Source organism: Adiantum capillus-veneris, chromosome 9 (genome assembly GCF_014529385.1).
Source record: "Adiantum capillus-veneris isolate H3 chromosome 9, ASM1452938v2, whole genome shotgun sequence".
In the NCBI taxonomy this organism is placed as follows: Eukaryota; Viridiplantae; Streptophyta; class Polypodiopsida; order Polypodiales; family Pteridaceae; genus Adiantum; species Adiantum capillus-veneris.
The window spans coordinates 155,381,332-155,403,976 of NC_140939.1; the positions used below are offsets into that span (position 1 = coordinate 155,381,332).

Genomic DNA, 22,645 nt, shown 5'->3' on the forward strand with positions numbered 1-22,645 from the left:
CTCTCATTTCAATTCTCTTGAGTTTATGAATTGCACTTAGAATTAGTTTACGCTTCCGTCTTTTGTGACACGTGTCGTCCTCTTAGGACAGCCTTTCCCGTGGGCATCTCAGTCTGAGAGGCATAGCACTATCCTCTTGTGCCAGCCTAGGAGAGCAGAGATCCAATTCTGTCTCTCTCTCTCCAGTTCTTCCCTTGCCAGGAGATGGATCAGTGTTGGGGAGCACAACCCATGTTGTGGCCGCGTGAGTGATCTCATGTGCTGGACCAGTTGGCAGTGTCAGTAGCAGTTGCAGTTGTGTGTACCTCGGGTCTATCCATTGGGCATGTCACATCTATGCCGGACCACCCTTGGTCACTTGTACGAGCACATTGTTATCAGCATGGAGAGCCTTTCCCAGATCTCTCTCGAGTCTCTCTCTCATTCTTAAATGTCTTGTCTCTTTCTACCTCAGTGATCTCTCTTCTTCACAGGTGTTCCTTGTTCATGTGTTTGTCATTGCAGGTGTTCTAGATCGGAGTAGACGTGCCCACCAGATCATGAGCCAGTTCTTGTCTTCATTGCAAGTAGCGGTGTGAGACACACCGAGCCACATCCACAAGGCAAGTGCCTATAGCAACATCTTGAGAGAAGATCTACAACACTGAGGGAGATCCATCCATTATGCCATAACCAAAGTCCAAAAATCTCGTGTCTCGAGTCATAGAAAAAGCATGGGTAGAAGGCAATCTGAAAGCCGCATTTAAGGAAGCACCAAACCCAATGCGTGAGGGGAAAATGACCGGAAGTCAAGCAGTTGCCGGTGGGGTTTAAGGTTGGCCTGAAATGGACAAAGTGCAGGTGCAAACCATAAGTGTGGTTCAGATCTCAATCCCACAGGTGTATAGGTGGTGGCCAACCCAAAACCAAGGGCCAGTGTGCGTGAGATGAGAAAGCCTGTAAGCAAGAGGAAAAGCATTTGGAAGGTAAACATATGCTCTAAAAGACTTTATGTTGTCTTGATGGTTTTCCAAAGGTTCCCAGGCAGATTTATTAGCCCCATTTACAAGTATCATTTACCATGTGTACCAATCCCAAGGTTTTTTTCCCTCGCCTTTGATTTCTTTGAAGCAAACAAAACAGAAAAACAAAAAAAAAGAAACGAAAAAAAAACCACACTAACAAAACATGTTTACCAACCACGCACACCCCCGAAAACAGGTCTTGAAAGCACGGAAATGAAACCAAAACAGAAAAACCACACACGAGCAAACATGTTGCATTCACCCATCCAACTTGCACACGCTCTTACCAAAACACACACATACACACACACACACACACACAACAGGCGCACGCGCACACCCAAAAGCAAGTTTGAACGCGCACACAAACAGAACACGAGAACGAACGATCAAAAAATAGGATAAAACGACAAAGAAGGGCCAACACCCAAACCCAAAAGGAACTAGGCTCAAAGAGTTGAGGACCTGATGATGAGGAGCCTGCAGGAGGCATGAGCAAAGCCACACCTTTGTCTGTGAATGCACAGGAAGAGTGACCACATCACAAGACTGCTCCTACTAATATTGTGACAACTAGTCTCTATTATGCATGAGGATGGTAATATACACGATTGTAATTCACAGTATGCAGCAATACACAATAGTTGAAAATGGAGCACCTTCAGGGTACAACTGGAGACCATTAAATGCGGTCAAGATCATCACCAAGGACAAGCTAGGAAAATACATCATCTAATGATGCCCTTCAACAGCTAACATTGAAGTAAAGGGATAAAGTCCAAGAGTTCAGTCATCAAAGAAAAAGCCTTCAATGTAGATATAGCCATTATCCCCTTATAGGATCTCAATTTTATTTGAGTTCACTTCGCTTCTCAGAGCAATTCACTCTGTTGCGCTTCATGGCTCTCTCTACAAGATCCTTTTGGCGCAGTGCATACTTGTCTTAAGTTCAGGCTGAGGTTAGGCTCTGGCTAAGAGTTTTGAGCCTACTGCATTCGCCTCAAAGTCGCTACCACTGGTCCCAAGAAAGCCACTATGTCACAAAGTTGCTCCACTCATCTCAAGCCACTACCTCTATGCAGCACAAGTAGGGAATGCACCAGATTTTTCAGTAATCCATTGTCCAAGGTAGTGGCCAAGAGCCCGCCCCGAGTACAACCTCATGGTATACTTGTCGCCCAATATCTACACTTTAGTGCTCTGCTTCAACCTCTAACAGACCGATTAATATCAAATAAAACATTCAGCACAATCTAAATAATCAGTTTAAAGCACCAGCACCAAAAGCAAAACCTGACAATTCAAGAAGCACTGATCATGTTTCACTCCCAACATTGACAAACTAATCACCGTATCCTTACCGTCAACACCATCTTGAAAAGTAGAACTCTGGCTACTGCGACTGATCCAATATTGTAGCCGCTCATCTGCCATGTCCTCCTCAACAGCACTGGTCTTTGCACGGCGCCAGAAGTAGACAAGCCATGCCTGTTGAATATAAATATTATGTCAAGCTTAAACCAATAATTGAAGCAGCCCATGGTTTGTTCTCTGTAACAGAAAAAAGGAAAGATTTCCTGTTCAACTAACCTGCTTGAACTGTGTATCATCAATCTCGTCTGCACTCAAGTCTGTGCATTCGACAACATCAACATAAATTAAAAAGAGTTTCTTTAAAAACCATAGGCATGGGTATGGGCAGAAAACAGGTTACGGCATACCAAAGGACTCTCCAAGTCTCGCACTGTCAATGCCCTTCAATGAAGTATTCTCTGCAGTTCATAAAATGACACATCAGGTACATCCACCCAGAAAAAGAAAAAAGCAGAAGTGTTCTCTACATCCACCCCAAAAAAGGGCTGGACTATCTCCACATTGCTCAAAGACATCGGACAGAGACCTTCATTCCACTCCATCCTTCTGTATTCTTTGTAGGAGGGTTTGGTATCATTGTTTTAGTACCCAGGAAAAACTTCCTCTCATCAATTGTCCCTTACTTTAAGGTTGGTGGAATCTTGGCCAACTTAAATATTCTTTCCACTTAGTTGATCTGTTCTGTCTGACCATCCATCTGTGGATGATCAGAGGTACTTAGATTGAATTGTGTGTCTCTACGCTTGATCATATAGTAACACTTCCCGCTGTCATTGCGGAGGGTCCAGCACATGGACGCCATATCTATTACTGCTTTGTGGATTTCCACAATGCTTTTGATGCAGTAACAGAGCAAGATTGATGCATAGATTGTATCATTTAGGAGTTCCAAGTGAGATTGCATGGGGTATCTTGGCACTTTATGAGACACTGACAGGTAGAATGCGTGTGTCAAAGGGACTACCAAAGATAGTTTACTCCAACATTGGAGTGAAGCAAGGATGTTCAATCTCCTCTACTTTTCTAGCTTTGTATATTGATAAGATATTAGAACATCTTGACAGAGAGGGCGATGGCCCACTTATCAGGCACTAGGATACCCTTATTGCTTTACGCAGATGATAATGTTCTCATTGCTGACTTGCCAGGGAGCTACAAGCTATGCACAGAATAGAGAGATGTCTGAACTTTGGCAAGACCAAGGTGATGATATTTAACACCGCAACACAGTGGGTGAGGGCATCAGCACCAATAGTCAGGAGGAGGTGGAGTATATAGAGTCCTACACATCTGCGAGTCATTTGTACAGGACCCTCTTTCTCTATGAGTAAGGCGGCATCTTCAGTATGGGGCATAGATTTGAGGACCTACTCTAGACCATCGTAGTCGATCTGGTCGATGTATGATGGATGGAGAGATATAGAGAGACCACTAGTCATAATGATCTATACGTAAAGCAGTAGGTGCTTTCCTCTTAGAAGAGGGTTTAGATATTAAATGAGAAGAAGTAGTAGTATACTCAGGAGAATATGATGGAGAAGAGAGATATATCTTTACTGTTCAGAAGAGAGAGAGCACATTCTTGGCCTTTGTTCTTGGCAGCCTGGTTGTTTCGGTCCGGAGACCTTGTGCACTTCATCACCTAGTTCCTTGTTTTCCTCTTGCCGGTTCTTACCTCCAACAATGTTTTCTTAATGGCATCCTCTCTTGGGGCTTCTTGAGACCGTCCATTGGACATCTAGCAGAGTTTATAACTCTGCTAGTTGAGTTCGTACTTGCTGAAGCTCTTCTTCAACGGTTCTCCCTTGACTCGTCATGGCTCTTCTCGTATCTTCTCAGAATTATCCTCCTTTGCTCTGGTACAACTGTCACAAATGGGAGCACACATGAACAATTATAGACTAAAATAAATAGAATCTGAGACAGAGAAAGGGAGAAGATTGACACAATATTGGGGATCAGAAGATGCTCCCCCCCCTTAAAGAAACTTTATTGTCGAGGAGAATCTTTTACAAGAAGAAGAACCGGAGAAACCCCTCCATTCTTGATCTCAAACTTGATGGTAGTTTCCTTCCCATTTGGAAACTCCAGAGACAATTTCTCTGCTCAGTGTTCCTCCCATTTGCTCTCAAAGCACAATGGCTCTACAAACCATCTCGGACTTCGTCTCCAGAATCCCTCAAGCGTAGACAGAAGCCTTCTTGCTTACATCTCACATGTAGAGTACCTACAAAACTCAAACACGGTAGCAAACACTAGTAGAACTCATACACAGATCATCACCTATTGCTCCCGGCACGAAAAGCAACATTTTCTCGCAACGCGTCGCATGAACTTGACCGTCATGGTAGAATCTCCTCAACACTTTCTCACAACAGGGACGTCTTGATTTTGGAGCAGCAGATCTCCAAACCGAGGCGCCAGCTCTTGCTTTTCTAGGCGGTAGGAATAGGACATGCTAGGGGGCAGCTAAAAAGAGGGGAGGGGTCGAATTGGCCAGATTTAGCCAAAAGAGGAGACCCCCTGTTTTTGACCTTTTTAAAGCAGATGGCTGCCCACTTATGCAGCTGACAGACGGACGGACACTTTTTAGAAAGGTATGGACCTATAAAAAACTCAATAAAAACTTATGAGCTGAAAACTATGCTGCACAAACACACCCCAAGCGTCCCTGGATGCAGTCAAATGCACAAATGCAATGCAAACATAGACTCCTTTATGGGAAAGCTTTTGCTTTCCGGAAAGGACCCAGAAGCATCTACATTTCTCAAAGCTTCTCAGAACCCATCTTCATTGTCATTCAAGTGCTTGCATCTTACGCGTAACTCATTCTCAGTCCGCAATTCCTCCCATCACCCACCTAACACATCAGGAATATCCACTCGGTCTCCCCCACCAAACTTACAGAACAACTCCTTAGTGTCATTTTACGTCACCCATCACATGGCGCATCAGAGATGTCCTTTCTTGATGGCTTTCTTGTATATCTTTAGTTCCTAATCTAGCACTTCTCTTGTGCACAATTTTTTTTTTTTTTAAGTCCTAATTTCATTAGATAGAAATTACTTAGAAAAGAAGAAAATTGCCAATTTAGTAACACTTATTGGAGCTTTACAAACACAGATATGCTTAACAACGGGTTCTACAAGCCCTAGGAGAGGACCATAGTTGACACGTACGGTCACGTACGACGGGTACACGTACGAAGACGTGCGGTACTAATCGAACTAAAAAAAATTAGACGTACGGTGACGTAACGTACGATGCAAAAAAAAATCATGCGTCTTACACATGATAGATCATATGAGTTATGACATCGACCTTAGTACTTAGTACCAGGGCTAGAAACAAACATTTTTCCTAACCGATCAAAATAAGGGAAAACTTGAGTTTTCAGGTCAAAAATTTGAAGCTTTTGAGAGTAATTACACTAAAACTTGTGTAAATTTGCTGGTTTTCTTAGAGGCAAGCTCAAAATCTAACCGGGATTTTATAATTTCAACCGGTTAAAATACACTAGACCCCGGCTTTTTTCTAACACTGCTTAGTACTAAATACTTGTAACTTAAGTCTTACAAGTTAGAACATGAAAGATCTGTCCATGGACATTGGAAACGGCAATGTCCGAAGAAAGAAGAATCATGATCTCCAAAGTGGTGGCGGCCATAGTAGATCCGCTACCCAAGCCTCATTACACATAGGTCATGGTGGTTTGAGCCAATGCAGCCATTGGGCTCTTGTTCAAATGCAGTCGAGATGCAAAACATTCCCACACCAAAAATCGCCCCGCAAAAACACAAAAAAAAAAAAAAAAAACCGGACGACTCATGTACGGAACGTACGAGTCGTACGGAACGTCCCGTACGTCGAACGTGGACAACCCTGGAGAGGACCCATTCAAAGGCAAGTGATGGATTTCTAGAGAAGCAACACTCAAAAGGACCCGTAGACACACCAATTTTCAGCTCAAGGGACTCTCCTAGATAGAGCTACAAAGATTAGTAGATCTCAACGCCCTGGAACCACTTGTAGACCATGCCACCAACATATCTACCATCCAGGCCATTATTGTGAGGCACAGAGCAGCTCCTACGATGTCTTCTACAGAGAAGTAGATTGACACCATGGTGCAGCGGCCCATGAGGGAGTTCATGTGATAGTACTTACAAGGGTAGCCCATTGAGGAGATCAGGATTTGGTAGATAGCCACCCGCAGGCTCTACTAACTCAATTATTTGTTTGCAATATAAAGTTTGTTACTTTAGTATTTTGTATTCGCTACAAGTGGATCATATGATGAAGATGTAAATTTATGGTCTCATAGGTCTCTAACGCCTTTTGCAGACATAATAAATATTTTCATTTCATTTCATTTATGTTAATCTTCAACAAGCCGCAATGTCTGTTGCAAAGTTTCACAACTTTCCCCTAACTGCTAGCCTATTTTTTTAATCTTGCAATCCCAAACTTAACAACGCTTGACACAAACAAGCTAACCTATTGATCAGTCTAGGTCTTGACTCTTTGCAATCACTTGATTGTGCTTGCTCAGAAGCAGCAGCTGGATGTTGTTTCCACTTTTGTAAGCATCCAGCAACATCAACACGTAGCCTAGGGTATGCACGTCTCAAGTATCCAAGATTGTGTCAAATGGAAGCATGCATGAGACCACTATATGTGCAGCATAAAGTCATCTGTTAGATGCAGCGGAATGAATGTTTGCGCTTTGCTCAAGATGAGTGCTCCGAACTGTGCTCAAGGTTCCTTTTAGTTCTTATGGAAGGGAGAACCTTCCGTCCTTATGGAGAGTGCTATGATCACGAACAAAGTGAGTGGATATTGTGTGTGCAAGTGTATGAGACTGAGAGAAAGAGAGAGAAGAGAGATACGACACCAGAGATGTTGTAAAACCCTCCTCCAAAGGCCCCACTCTCATCGGCGAGAGTGGTCTACTTATCGATTGCACAATCTAGTACAAATGGTATGCATGAGACTGATGCAAGTCTAAGCTATGTCGACAATGACGACGGTGATACCGAAGTCGATCTAAGGGCTGAAATCTGCAATCTTTCTACTGCTGTCCAAAAGCGCTATGGGCTGAAATCTGCTAATCTTCTATCTGCTGAATTCTGACTCTATGTCGATGGCGACCATGCGACGACGAAGCGCTGAAAACGTAGATGCTGAAATCTGCGTTTTCCGGGCTGAAACTGTAAACCTTGCGGAAACTGACCGTGCGGCGAGGAACTGCTACGGGAAGGTGAGATCTGCGAGGTTCGAGACTTGATCTGCGGAGTCTAACTGCTGAAAACTGAAAACGCTGGTCCTAGGGCTGATTCTGTCGCGATAGATCTGCAAAACGCTGAGGTTGCTGGCAGATGCAAAAACGCTAGGGCTGAAAATGGAGTTTCTGTCGCCGAGGTTCTGCAAATGCAAAAACGCTAGCTGATCTGCTGTGGTCTTGTCGCCGTGGCTCTGAAAATGCAAAACACTGGCTGATCTGCAGTGTATGGTCCAAAAACGCTAGCCAAACTGCTGAGGAGCAAAAACGCTAGAGTCCTTGGGTTTTGCTGGGGTTCTGTTGAGAAGGTGCCTCTTGAGCATGTGCTCCTGCTGCCTCTTCTGCCATTTAGCGCTAACTTGGGTTTGCTTATATATTTCCGTAGCAAAATTGCCCTACCTACTTTCCTTGGAAAGTCACTTAAAAATAATAAGTGAAAAATACCAAAACTAGGGAAAATAGGCTAAATGCACTGGAAAATTCCCCTGACTGAATCTGATGGATTCTGAAGGGAATACTGATGATCATGCTGTATGCAACCAGAGGATATGCATCTATGCTAAGTGACTGGGCATGCACGGTCTATGAACAGACTCACAAAAGTGCCAAATCACTTCTAATCTAAACTGACTGGACTGACTGAACCCTGATCATGCTATAGCTTGTCCACGAACACATAGGGTTGGATGTGTCACATGACATCATCATTTTCAACATGTAGTTTTAAAGACGGTCTAAATGGTCATGTATAGCCTTGTGACATTCCAGAAAATTGAGATAATATAAAAAAGTGGCAACGGACCACTTTTGGCTTCAAAGGCTTCTCGTGCATTTTGGGTGGAGATCTCGGTGCCATAAAACCCCCATGCCTCAAGTTCGCGGTTGGGGCAGTAAATGAGTCGTCTAATCTCCCTTTGGTGTAGCCCTGTAGCTAACCACAACTAAATCAGCCCTTTTGCTCACATCAAATCAGCCAGAAGGAGCCACGGTCGCTATGGTTGAAGTCTCAGACTTTAAACATACAGTCCCATTATTTGGTAGTCAAACTGTTGACCTAATGAGACCTTGGTTTCCGGAAACACTGTTCCTCAAATTTGGCCATTTCTAGCCCAGAATTAAGCTACAATTCTGAGTAGAACTCATATACTTGAAGACTTGCCACAATGTTTCTCAAATATGTTACCCGTGGTCATTATGCATGTCCAGACTTGGAAGGCTTAAATGTTGATTGTAAACAACAAAAAGACAAACAAAGACCAAGAAAACACCATTTATGGAACAGACCTAGAAATGCCTGACCCACTCGGCTTGGGCTGGGACGCCTTTGTTGAGCCATGGCAAGCATAATTGCATCTTCCACCTTCAAAGACAAGACACTAAAACTGATATGAATGCTGAACAAGTTATTGACGCTAGATCAAAGAGTATATCATCCAACCTTTAAAGATGCTAGCTCACGCAATCCTTTCTCAACAGAAAGCATGGTTTCAATGTTTCCTTCACCACTTATATCATGCAAATCCCTGGGTGACTTCACCCTTTTCTCAAAATTCGATCCCATGTTACCTGTAAGTAAAATGTAACTTAAAAACACTAAGTAATCCCCCCGCCAAACCAACCAAAAAAATGTATAGATTTCAGACTGGAAAAGGGACCATCTAGGGATAATTGACAAACCATCATTTAATCTCGCAATTACTTCAAAAGATTAGCAGAGTGCCTGCTGGATAATTCAGTTTGGAAACATTATTCTGGTATCTCAGAGGCAATAACAACCTTATGAAGCAAGACTAGGTAGAGTGAAAAGGAATCGAAGTGCACTAAGTACAGCTCACACAACTGAAAAATTTCAAAAAAGGCCCTCTTTCAAGTAAAAATGTCTAACCTACAATCTTTTCTGTGCATTGATTTCAAGGGCACCAAATTGAAATACTACCATCTTGGCAACAAATGCCAGGAAACTAGTTTTATCTCAACCGACGTTACATGGAAAATCATACTTATGCATAAGTGATGGACGACAATGCTTCTTGATTATTTAGTAGTTTTCCAAATAAGAAAAGGCATCAACTCTGCAAGGCATCCAGATCCAATCCATCCATGTCTCCACAGCAAGTAAAACAAGTGGATGTACTAGCAAAACATAATCACATCATTTGTGAAAAGGTGGCCAAAACAGCTCATTAAGCCTGTCTATAGGTTACTGTAAACGTGAAACACGGTGTCTGTACGAATATATTATAAGAATCAAGTTTTTCAAACATCTTGTTGCACTAATGACTTGGTATACCATCAAAACTAGGCAAATTGTATAGATACACTGATTTGTAACAAACACATCTGGGAAGTTTATGAACAGCCGCTTCAAATAATTCGTACCACATGTCAAGCATAGAAAAAAATAAAAAAAGAAATGTTTATTAGCATCTCTTAAAGGCAAAGGTGGCCCATGAGACCAATCAAGGTACAACTGATGATGATATCTCATCATAAATAAACATGTTATGATGAGCATAATAATGTATAGTGCTGCTAAACGCTAATACAACTTATCCTATTAAAATCAAACACCATCATAGTTTCCATGGCATAAACATAACATTTCTTTCACTCTTGAATTATATGCTGTGAGCCAACGTTTACTGCCCATTGATTTTAACTTTCTAAATCGCCATACATTGAAGCCCTAACAACTTTCCACAATATCATGGAATGTACCATAATCCATGTTTCACTTAAGACTTCTATATCCTCCGATGTCATGAGGCACCACTTTAGTGGCTGAAATAGAAGTGGCCAAAATGCTACACCATTTATCTCACACAGGGTAAATCTTTTGAAACAGCAACTAAATATTTCTCACATTTCAACCTACAAGCTGAACTCAAAACCAGTTCTCCCTATTCTCCTTCACCCTCTATTTGCAATTTTTCTTCTGGAATAACTTTCTATCTAAGTCAAAAGCATAAATGAACACTACATACGTGTGGGTCTAAAATCGTTTCATTCTACAAGGATGGAATGTGATAAGTCATCTTCATACTTGCAGAAGCATAAAGTACAACGACTTACCATTTTGTTCATCTCGGTAAGGCTCCTCTCTTGCCTTTTGGCTGGCTGAAAGAACCACCTCAAGTGGAAGTGGTGCAAATGATGACCAATATTCATGCTTTGGACCTGCGATTTCCGCATGTATTCCTTCACGAAAAACGAAACACATAAGAACTTGTATGGGCAGACTTAAGTGTGCCCCAGTCAAATCTGTGAGGCTTGCAAAACATAATTTAATTCCAGATCGGACTAAGCACATAAGTAATTAGTGATTACACCATAGGAGATAGATTATATGGAGAACTTTTGACAGGGATACAAATAAAAATGAAACATCTAAAACCTTTTCTCCGAAGTCCATCCCAATCACTGGGTTATTTTCCTTTCTGGACCATCAGCTTTATTTCAAAACAATAAGTAGCCACTCAGCAACACTCACATCATCAGAAACGCATGATACAGAATACAGAATCAAACAGGTAGAAATCCAAAATGGTACAGCATGCTCTTCCCTATGGTTATTTAAAGCACTGCTTAATCCAGATTAATCTAGTCTTCAAAATAAAATCAATTAGGGATCAACTTGGAATCCACTTTGTTGAATCGAATGCTCAATGCAAAAATAAGCTGACACGCTCTACAAAAGATTAGAAATCCAGATTTTTGTTGATTCAGAATGAATCAAGGCTTTAATACAGACCATGTATACTACTTAACGAGTGATGGCGTCTGTAGGCTGAACAGTGGATCTACCCAACACAATGCTAAAATATCCGATAGCCAGAAAGAAAACCTCACCATATTTTACACACAAGCCCCAATATCGGGCGAGCCAGCAGCGTTTTAGCACCACTTCTTCCTGTCAAATGAAGATATTTGACAATAAGACCATTATAGATAATACAAACAAACTACTGCAACGATATACACGTCAAACTTTTTTTTTTCTTTTGAAAAATAACAACCATTTCTTCCTGGGTCAATATCATCCTGTGAGTCATTGTACGTAGAGAATGAGTTTCATTCTCTGCATTTCGAGCCTGTTCGGTTGCAGAGGCTGCCTCATCCCTTGCAGCCTGAAACATGACATTTAATGAATAATTCAAAAAGAAGGCAATTGAGACAGATGACACACCTGATCAATGTCGGAAGATTACCTCAACCTCCAGACGAAGAGCTGCAATTTCATCATCCCTGGCATCCTTGGATTCTTTTGCAGCTTTAAGAGCAGCCTGAAAGATTAAGAAAAATATGAGCTGCAGTCAGGCCAAAACAGTGAAAAGGTACCTACAAACTTGGTAGTAGCGCATGCACTGCCACCATTACATAAACAAAAGCCAGAGTATGACTTAGGCAAGCACAGCTTCAATCAAGAACCAATTTATTTGTTTGTGGTTAATTTTTTTAAAAGGTTCCACTTAAAAGAGGCCCAGTTCACCCTTTCTACCTTCAATCATGTATCACAGATGGAAAAGCAACTAGACTAAGAAAAATGTGAATAAGATGGTGGCAAGAAGAGACACAGTCGTGGTCCTGTGCAAGCATCCTAAGCTCCTTCCATGTGCAACTGTCTCTACAAACTACTAACGACGCGTCCGACTTCCATAATGAAAGCAGGGTACCTGAGGGAACATAAGTCCATTCTTGTAGGGTATGTCACCAAATTTAATTTTGGTCTACATAAATGATTTTCTCTCTCTAGAATTGGCCATTCTAAAGAGAGGAAATAAAAAGAGTGGAAGAACCAAAATTAGAAAGATGGTTGTGAGGTGCGTGTCAAGGCCTTAGGGTGCCAAAAGGGTGAAGCAAGGTGCATCTCACGACCTTAGTGTGCCAAAAGGATGATGCAACCTTTAGAAGTGCCAATGGAATTCTTTCCTCAATCAAAAGTGCTTTTACAAGACTAAAATGAATAAAAAAAGAGTCTTGAATGCCTTCGAAAGTATGCAAGAATGCCAACTAAAAGGGAGAAAAGGGAGATGTGGATTAGAACCCCTAATTATCCATGCACACAGACCTCTTAAGGATCCATGAACACATGCCTCTTAAGGAGTGGTGGTGGATACTCTTCAACAGAAAAGTAGTGGGTAAAAAATTGAAGGAAAGTTCCAAAAGTGATTGAACTGCCAAAAGGAGACCTAGTGAGACTATTTTCAAAATATCTGAAGATAGAGGTCGATCTCTAAAAGCAGCCTGGAATCCAAACCAAAAACTATGAGATCGTGTTGAACACTTTTTGAATAGAGGAGTGGAAGAGAGTGAAAAACGTGAATTACTGTTGCACAAGAAGCCACCAGCAGTTTGCACAACAAGGCTTCTCCCTCTCACAAGACTCACTCCTCTCTCTCCCCCAAAAAATCTCCATAGCTACTATGTATTTGAGTAGAAGATTGGGCAAAATAGAGCTTCTGAGTCTTGGTTTTGTGAAGTTCTAAGTCTTCACGAGCACGGTAATTACCAAGTAGCTCGACAAATTCATGGTTTATTTTGCACATAGTTGTGATTTCTCTATTCATAATGAAAAGTCCTTTCAAACGGGCCCCGCGATTTTGGGGGGGGGGGGGGGGGGGCTCTCATGAAATCTAGCCCTCTACGCTATGTAGATGTTATTTTTCACTAGCCTTGAATATCTTTATCATCTGTAAATTGATTAATTAGGCAACAGTTATCACATTAATCAATTGCAAGTTTCAATTTAGTCGAATTGATATCAAAGTTCAAGCTTATTTCCCTCTTTTTGAAGAAGGAAACCATTCTAGGATAAAGCATGAAGGGTTGAGTGTGTAAATGAACAACAAAACTTCAACCAAAGGTACGTGAAATTCTAAAGAATTATTTCTTGATCCTTGAAGAAGAAGAATTGAGAATCTTGATCAAAGAAAGAACCATTCAGTTGACTAAAATAGAGGATTGTGTCTCAACCACTCTTTGTGCTAACGAATCTCACAAACATTCTGAGGTTTATTATGACACAAAAATGGTTGCCTTGGAGTTGTGTTATTCGAAGAATGGCATACCAATGTATATGAAAGTTGACACCTATGCTAGAACAGACGACTCTATGCCTCTATGAAAAACAACTTCTAACTAATTGTTTGTCTTATAGACAGTACTACGCATGGAGAATTGAATTGGAACACTCTTCAAAATTCAAACGGAGCAAAGTCTCAAGTACCATATGACTCAAGAAAACTTACCCAACAAGCGAATGAGGTGAGAAATTTTCCTCTACAATTACTTTTACATAGTTGGAAAACACTATTTTGTAGTCAACACGCTCTCAGGTAGACCATGGTCTAATGCTATCTTAGTAGCATACCACATTACAACTATGGTGGATGACTATGCAACAGATTTTAGTCTCAAAGATGATATGTTTGCCATTGCACTAACATAGAAAGAACAATCATTTATGTTGCAAGATAGTTATCTTCTTTATGGAACGGTCATGTATAACTTACTCTTTACAAAAGAAGGTTATATATAATATGCTCCACCTTATGGTGGGTATACAAGAATCCAAGTCACCATGAATGGTAGTATCAAGACATAATTTTATGGCTTAAAATGAAAATGATATTAAACACTTTGTGTCTCAATGTTGTATGTGCCAAAAGATAAAGTATGTTAGAGGCAATATCAAAAGACCCATTGATCTTGAAGATACAAGGGAAGATCTTTACAAAATAGTCTTAATTTACGCGAGTCGCTTGCTTAGATCAGTAAAGCTATGAAAGTCGCACAACAAAAGAAAAAGGCTACCAGGCACAATGTTAAATTCAAGAAAATGATCAGTTTTTCTAAAATGACACAAAGCTCATGGACAATACATGACGAATAAAAGTTGGCAGAAGGACTCATGGTTGATCAAAAAGGGTGTGCTTTATGAGCAAATAGGTGAGCTTTTAATGATTTTCTCTCTCTAAAATTGGCCATTCTAAAGAGAAAAAATTACAAGGGTGGAAGGACCAAGATTACGTAGATGGTTGTGAGGTGCATCTCATGGCCTTAGGATGTCAAAGCTGCAGCGGAAAAGGATGAATCAGGTGACGATCTCGTCTACAACCGTCCTCTCGAGACCAGCAACCGATGGATCTCGGATTTATTGCGACAGATCTCCTCCGAATCGAACTCCTACCACGTATCGCCCACTGAACAGGCACAGGAACAATCTGCAAGGTATAGACCTGCAAGTAGGTGCTCAGCACATAGTTACACGGAACGGGAACGGGGAACGGGAACGGGACGTTTTCGGAACAAGGGGCCCTCGGGGTGGTGGAACGGCAACAGAGGCCGGAACGGTAGCCTTGAGGGAAAGGGAGAGGGAGAGGGAGAGAGAGCCTGAGGGAGAGGGTGAGGTAGAGAGCTTTGAGAGAGAGAGGGTTTAAAGCCCTTTTTTATATAGGAGAGGATGGAAATAGCACCCCCCCAAAAGTTCAAAAAACCTGCCCCAAACTGTCATTTTTTAGAACTTTGGTGTTCCAGATTTGCCGTTCCGCATTTCGGATGCCGTTCCGGGCCCCGTTCCGGCTGCCGTTCCGGTTATGCTTGGGAAGGGAACGGCATTCCGGTCCCGTTCCCGTTTGAGATGTCGGGCTTGGGAACGCGTTCCGGGAACGGGAGGGCCCCGTTCCGCCCGTTCTGCCCATTCCCTGTTACACTGGCTCAGCACGGAGGGGAAGGGAAGAGAGAGAGAGAGAGAGAGAGAGAGAGAGAGAGAGAGAGAGAGAGAAAATGAAATGAAATGAAATGTTATATTAACGTCTTCAAAAGGCCATAGTGACCTATGAGACCAGAAAGTTACAAGGTGGTGGATTTGATACAAAGTCAGAGTAACAAAATAACCTAATCAACAATACAAAACAAAGATATATATTATGGGATTCTAGATAGGTCGATGTGAGCTAAGCCGAAAAACTAAGCAAAAATGGGTGGCTAGTTGGGATAGCTGAATCACAAAAGATCTAGCATCGGTCGTTGGCGAATCTCATCAATTTCCTCCATGGTTAGTAGTCTGACCGGGCGTCGTGCATGCCTGGCCAGCGTGCTTTGAATCTTTTGACGTAGCCTCCATCAATGCTGTGTAGTCCTGCGCAGTCGTGGCGCCTAGATTTCCCCAGTTCAATCGCTCGGTCAATCAATGTGCCTCTGGTGTGAGACAGGGGGGAGCTCTGCTGTGGGAGTGGCTCTTGTGGCTGTCCCGTGTCTGCTCTGAAGAAGTCTATAATCCGTCTTTGAGACTGGTTAGCCTCGCCATTCATCAGGCTCTCTCTGTGTCTATGCAGCTCGAGCAAGAACAAACCTAGGCATCTTTGATCTTCGTATCTCATTACTCTTGAGAGTGGTCCAAAACCCTCTCTGAACAAGCAATGGAAGCGGCCTCGTATCTCGTAGTAGACGAGGCAGCGGCATGTATAATGCAGCTCTGTCTCAGGTTCCATGTCACACAAGGGGCATGTCCTAGCCTCTGCTGGTACTCCGCTATATCTCCCGGTTTCAATCCGCAGCTGGTGAGACGATGTGCGTAACTGGCCAATAGCACACCGTATCCCATGAGACGGGTGGGTATCCATGTATCTCGGTCTCATCACAAAACCATCTTCCGTAAGCTGGAGAAGGTGGTCTCTGTAGAAAGCCATCTTCGTGCCCAGTTCTTGTGCTGGTTGTGTCCATGTCTTCCTGGTGTCTAGCTGGGTCAGGTCTTGGCGGATGAGCTTGGTGATCTCCGACTGTGTAAGTGAGAGATGGTGCGTCCAATGAGTACTGAAATGGTGGCAGCATGTCTATGCTGAACCCATGCGCCTGAAACCATGATGTCATCTCCCCATACCAGCATGTTGTATCTCCTTGTATGGTTAACTGTCGGGAGGACTCAAGTGCAATGCGAGCGTATCTGTCTCTGGGAAGTTCCCATGTGCGGTTTATGAAGGAGACTGATCTGGTGAGCGCCTCTACCACTAGTAGGGGGGGAGCCATCTCTGCTCGGATAATGGCCCGTGGTACTGATGCCTTGGCTCTAATGAGCAGCGAGATCATAGAGACGAGAGGCTTCTCCATGTTCCCCCATCCGTCTGTGCGACCCGGCCTCCCGTGGTAATCCAATGAAGGTCCCCATATCTCAGCTCCATAGAGCAATGTTGAGGCCACCAAGGTGTCAAAGAGCCAGAGCTTCGTCCGGGGTTCCTGAAACTGAACCTGTGAACACATCCTCTCCAATCTACCCAATGCGGTAAGTGTAAGCGTCTGCGTACTCCACAATCTCCTGGCCGTATGTGAATGTAGGTGCTGATCTCCTGATCCATTGTGGGGTGGTATTAAACACCATAACCTTGGTTTTACCAAGGTTGACAGACAAACCACTTTCGTGGGCAAACGTATGCAAAGCATCCAATTGGCGTTGCATTCCCTCTGGGGATTCGGAGATCAACACAATATCGTCCGCATATAACAAAAGTGGAATCCATGTCCCTGCCAACTCTGCACCTTTATCCCCGTCCCTGTCAATGTAGTCAGAAACCTCATCCACATACATACCGAAAAGAGTAGGAGAGAGCGGGCAACCCTGCTTCACCCCAATAGTGGAGTGAACCGGTATTGAGAGTCCCTCCGGGGTGCGTACATGCCCTACTACTGATCTGTATAATGCCATGATCCCCCAAATGAGCTCTGTGGGTACTCCCATTTCCTGTAATCTGCGCATCAGTCTAGCTCTGGGTACTGTGTCGAAAGCTTTGCGGAAGTCCACAAAGCTACAATAGATCCGTCTCCCATGAGATCTGCATTCCTCGATGATGGCCCTGAGTGTTAGGATATGGTCAAGGGTAGAGAAGCCTCTCCTGAATCCTGCCTGCCCAGTTGCACGCATTCCTTCCCTCTCTGCCCATCTACTCAGCTGTTGCTCAAGAATGGATGCATACAACCATGCCAGTGTGTGCCCGATCATAATAGTGCGATAATTCCCAGGCTCCATGGGGTCTCCTGATTTGAAGATAGGTACGATCGTAGATAGGCTCCAAGTGTCCGGTAGGCCCTCACACATGGCACGGTTAAACATAACTGCTAGAAGCTCTGCTAGTAGGTCTTTGGCATGCATGAAATGCTCAGCTACTAGGCCCTCATGATCATATGCTCTCCCAGTCTTCATCCTATCAATAGCTTTCCTCACCATCTCAACGGTGAAAAAGACACATGTATGTGTCAATAGCTTTTTCCCATCTCAGCGGTGAAAAAGACACATGTATGTGGGCATGGGTCGGGGGGGGGGGGGGGGGGGGGCTGTTCAGGTACTGTGTACAGAGATGATGCGTACTGACCCCAGGTCTCTGTGGAGGAAATAGCAGGGGGGGGGGGGGGGGGGGGGGGGGGGGGCCTCACGCGAGTCTTGACTCATGAATAGCTGATATAGATCCTGCTCGAGTCGGGCCAAAAAAGCCCTCTTCTTCTGCCGCACCAGGCATCGAAAGTCCATCTATGACTGTCTGTGAGTGACGTCCCCCAACAGCACCTCCCTCTGAAGTCTGACTCTAGTCTGGCGGCACTCCTCGTCGTACCAGCTGTTCTGAGGCATGCTCCCAGATCGGCGGCTCTGCTAAAGCTGGGTGTGTGGGTATGCTTCTGTTGCTGTCTCATGTAATGTCTGTGTCAGTATAGTAGTTAGCTCCTCCAGAGGTCGCCTCGGGTCCTCAATGCATAGGCGTCTGTAGATTCCGTCCATGTATACAGAGTCCCTCTCCCTTGTGAATGTGTAGCGAGTAGGGGCTGCTACTCGTGGCCTGTGTGCTACACTGAATTGGAAAGAGATAGTCATTGACACCAAAGCATGATCCACTGCCACCCCGACCGGTCTGGGCCCAACTGTGAGATCCTGGATACTAGAGATGAGATTCGGTTGTGCCATGACATAGTCCACCGTGCTGGCTCCATGTACAGCGAGCAGCACAGAGAGAGGCTCAGCAGCGCACGGGGCTGCAGTCGGGCACAGTGGCGCGTGGGCAGGGGCAGGGGCAGGGGCAGGTGCGGGGGGCAGCGAGCGAGCAGGGCCAGCGGAGAGAGAGAGAGAGAGAGAGAGAGAGAGAGAGAGAGAGAGAGAGAGAGAGAGAGAGAGAGAGAGAGAGAGAGATGGCACATGAAAACACTAGAGAGGGGAGAGAGAGAAAACGCTAGAGAGATGTAGCCTAAATGCTGAAAGCTCTGCTCATTGATCACACATGCCATAAAGGAACACATGCCATAAAGGAAAATGGCAAGGGGGGGCAAGGGGTGTCTCTCCGCATATATAGAAAAACTATTAGTTTGCCCTACTCAACCAAAAAAACCCACGATCCTAATAGATGGCCAAAAATGCTAATAAAAAGTAAACTAACTGAAAGTGACTTGCAACACACATTTAGTAGCACAAAATGCAGAACGTTGGAGACTCTAACCCCGGGAAATTCTAGGAACTGGGGTCCCTCCTCATGCCAGCCTACCAGGGAAACACCGTGGAGCGCATCGCCCAGAAAAGGTACGTCTACCTCAGATACGGCTAGGCACAGCCACAAAACATCCTCAGTCCCTAATCTGCTCCTCGGAGATATTGGAGCCACCACCAAACAGGAATCGAACTCTAACATAGGATGCCAAGAGGGTGAAGCAACCTTCAAAAGTGTCGATGCAATTAGTCTAATGTGCATCTCAGGACCTTAGGGTGCCAAAAGGATGATGCAACCTCTCATTCTAGAGAGACAAAATCATTTAACCAGACCAAAATTACGTTTGGTGACAGGGTATAACAATAAGAGTCTTGGGGATCATCACTCTCCCTGAGAAAAACTTATGTAGAATCCAAGAGCAAATGATTGGCAAGCACAGTGCCATTATCCATCTTTGCAAACTTACTTCAAAGATCTATCACAAGTTACAACAATATTCATCAAATGTGAATTGTATCTAACAAAGCCATATACTTCGTGCTCGCAGGGCGTCACTAGACCCCCAAGTGCTTGCTGAGCAACAGTAATTTCATTCCTCCATGACAATCTTTCGGTGTGGACAACAGCAAGATCTTGCATTCCTGTAGCTCCCACTTGCCAATACAAAAAAAACTGGTTTTTTTGACAGCTGGTGCGCAGTGTTCTAATCAAGGCTGTTTTTGCTTGCTTCCTATTTTGAAATCCAAATGCAAGCTAAAAGACATTAGGAGACACCTATAAAACTGTCCCACATCTTAGCCAATGTTTTTCCAAAATTATTAGCTCAAATGAAGTGAGGCTTTTGGGCACTAATGTTACAGCGCATCCTCATAGCTCAGATAAATGTTCAAAACCATCGAAACAGATGACTATTCCTTGTATGTGACACTAGCTCTTCAGATTATTTTGGAGAAGCAGGAAAAGTTTTTGTTCAGGCCCCTGCACCTTAAGACCCCTTGCCTGGTTGAAATCCATCCCAGAAAGCCCTCAGTGACAGCTTGAATAGCTATAGAGAAAAATATTTGTGTAAAAAATCTTTGAATTTGATGTTACAAGACTCATACAACCAAAATCAACGTCTAGATGTAGAGCACAAAGCATACACATACCTCACGTTGCTTGAGAGCTGCTTCTTTTCTGTAAAATAACGGGAATTTTAATGTTACATTTGCACAACGAACAAAGTGTCAAGCATGCTATCATAAAGCAATACCTGCTAATCAACCGTGCCTCCAATGACACTCCTTCTCCAAGATTCGCAACCTTTGAGAGACAAAAAGTTAACATTAGCCTTGTTCTTATCATTGCTGATGTGATTATTAAGAGCAACATTTCTGAGCGACACACCCCAATATAATTCCATTTCAATGGCACAAGTAAGGTACAGCCAAGTTTAAAGTCATTACCTTCAACAAAATAAAAGAATGACGAGATTCAACTTTAACTTGCATAAATGTGAGTTACTTTATAAAGAACTAGTTGCAATTTAGACCTTATGTGCTTGCAGAAGCATTTATGCTATGTAAGATTATGTTCCTGGGAAAGCACGTGTTAATGTGAGGACGTTCTGAGGAGACCTAAAAGAGCTGCCTGTATAGATTGACCTTGCAATGGCTGGGAGCTATCTTAGACCCATCTGATGTATGACATCCTACAAGGGGCATCTGGTACTGGATGGAACTAGCAGACATCCTGAAGTGTATTTTGCAAATTACCTTCCTACCACATGGAGGCTAATATAATAAAGCTAAATTAAGGTCAAGCCATGCATATGAGATCTATTTCATCATGTTGTACACAGATTTTCCACGTAGGCTATTTTTTTCTCTAGAGGATGTTTACATTTTAGCATTGGTTACCCTAAGTCTTTAGTATGCTTGTATGGACATTGGGATCATGCGACGATGATGCAATTTTCTGGTCTCATAGTCTTTTAGGCCCTTTGCAGATATATATAAACAATTCATTTCTTTTCTTTCTTTCATAGTCTAGACACCAAAACAAGAGAAAATTTCCAGGGTCCTTGTTGAAAACAAATGCAAATCTTGCATTACTATCTTACTTGTTTCTCTAGAAGCTTTGCCCTTGCATCTGCATCTTTCCACTTGTCTTCCACAGCACGCAGCTACAAACTTCTCAAGGTTAGAACCAGACGAGCAAAACATTGTCGTATCCATAAAAGCTGGCAGCAAAACGATCGCTAAGCACAAACCGCATTCCCACTCATCAATCGCAGTTTATTAAAATAGGTTCTACACATACCTGATTGACAAGATCTTCCTTTTCCTCTTCCAATTGATCAATCTGAAAGCAAAACAGCTGGACGTCAGAGGATACTCATGTTAATTAGTTACTTTAACTGCAATCTTAAGACTCGTTGCATTTGTTGCACTGGCATAACCTTATAAAGGCAATTGTTCCATTCCAAATGTAGGTATGTGCCTTCTAGTGAGAACTAAGAAATAAAAATGCACACCCTTCTCCCTAGTAGTATATTGAAAAACAACATGTCCGCACAGACTAACCTTGTCATGAAGTGAAGCAGTCTCACGCTTATCGTCTAGCAGAGACTGAGAGAATCTGTTCACCTTGTACAACATATTAAAGCTTAAAAACAATAACGCATCTTTGTCTGTTAAAACTTGTAACAATCATTTTTAGTTTTGACTGAGACTCGGACATGTTTCGTTCAACATTACCTTCCAAACCGAGATGTGTCGTTATCAAGAGGTGCAGTGACCACAGAAGCAGGTGGTTGCCTACTCTTATTCGAAGGCATGGGGGAGAGTGTTGACGTTGGAGTTGGTGGCCTTGTCATCGATGTGCGTCCAGTTGAAGTAGACCATGGTGTACTTGCTGAGTTCTCGCTTGTATTTCTTCCTAGCTGTTTTGTTACAATGGAAATCAAGAGTTACCAAAACAAAGTAAATTGATTTGCAACAAGAATCAGTTGAATAGAACAAAGAATCAATTTTAAGAAAAGCAAAATAGTTGACAAAGATTCAAAGGAAGCAAGTTACAACAGTCAGTATACTATTGGATTGTACTTACATGTTGGATCTTGACAAACTCCTGAGTGGAGGACTTATGATTTGGTCTCAAGGAGTTTGCTTAACTAGCTAGGTCTTGGAGGACCACAACGGCTTCTTTGGCGCACACAAATGGCGACCTTTCTTGTCTTTGACTTCTTAGCAGGTTGAGTTTACCTTCCGTAGCCCCACGGCACTCTCGCATGCGGTCAGAGCTGCCTTGTAGCCTCTCAAACTGACTTCGAAGTGTATGGATCAGCTCCAGCCACATATCTCGTACAGGCTCCACTAGTCGGATCAGGCAAGGCGGGTCTCAAGTTTCATGAGACTCAGGTTGTGCTAGTCAATAGCAGTTCTACTTCAAGGTTGTCTCACACATGATCAATCTCTCCGCTGAGCTTTTTGTCACAAGGCGGGCACCACGTGCCAATAGAAAAGAACAGACTGAACAACTTT

The 22,645-nt window shown here is 43.2% G+C and overlaps 1 protein-coding gene across 2 annotated transcripts in view; it reads right to left on the reverse strand.

The window, feature by feature from the left end:
• LOC147451432 (uncharacterized) overlaps positions 1 to 22,645 on the reverse strand; it is a 59,202-nt gene that overhangs the window by 6,213 nt on the left and 30,344 nt on the right. Inside the window, exons 2-16 of one of the 2 annotated variants that reach the window (XM_086520340.1) lie at positions 21,860 to 22,044; positions 21,686 to 21,740; positions 21,423 to 21,464; positions 21,223 to 21,285; positions 20,374 to 20,423; positions 20,270 to 20,297; positions 11,868 to 11,942; positions 11,676 to 11,786; positions 11,509 to 11,569; positions 10,732 to 10,857; positions 9,098 to 9,225; positions 8,944 to 9,019; positions 2,726 to 2,776; positions 2,595 to 2,635; positions 2,366 to 2,492 (exon numbers count right to left, since the gene is read on the reverse strand). In XM_086520340.1, the coding sequence (XP_086376466.1) occupies positions 2,366 to 2,492; positions 2,595 to 2,635; positions 2,726 to 2,776; positions 8,944 to 9,019; positions 9,098 to 9,225; positions 10,732 to 10,857; positions 11,509 to 11,569; positions 11,676 to 11,786; positions 11,868 to 11,942; positions 20,270 to 20,297; positions 20,374 to 20,423; positions 21,223 to 21,285; positions 21,423 to 21,464; positions 21,686 to 21,740; positions 21,860 to 22,044 (1,219 nt within the window). The remainder of the gene's footprint in view (positions 1 to 2,365; positions 2,493 to 2,594; positions 2,636 to 2,725; positions 2,777 to 8,943; positions 9,020 to 9,097; positions 9,226 to 10,731; positions 10,858 to 11,508; positions 11,570 to 11,675; positions 11,787 to 11,867; positions 11,943 to 20,269; positions 20,298 to 20,373; positions 20,424 to 21,222; positions 21,286 to 21,422; positions 21,465 to 21,685; positions 21,741 to 21,859; positions 22,045 to 22,645) is intronic. The other variant, XM_086520341.1, reaches the window with a different exon arrangement.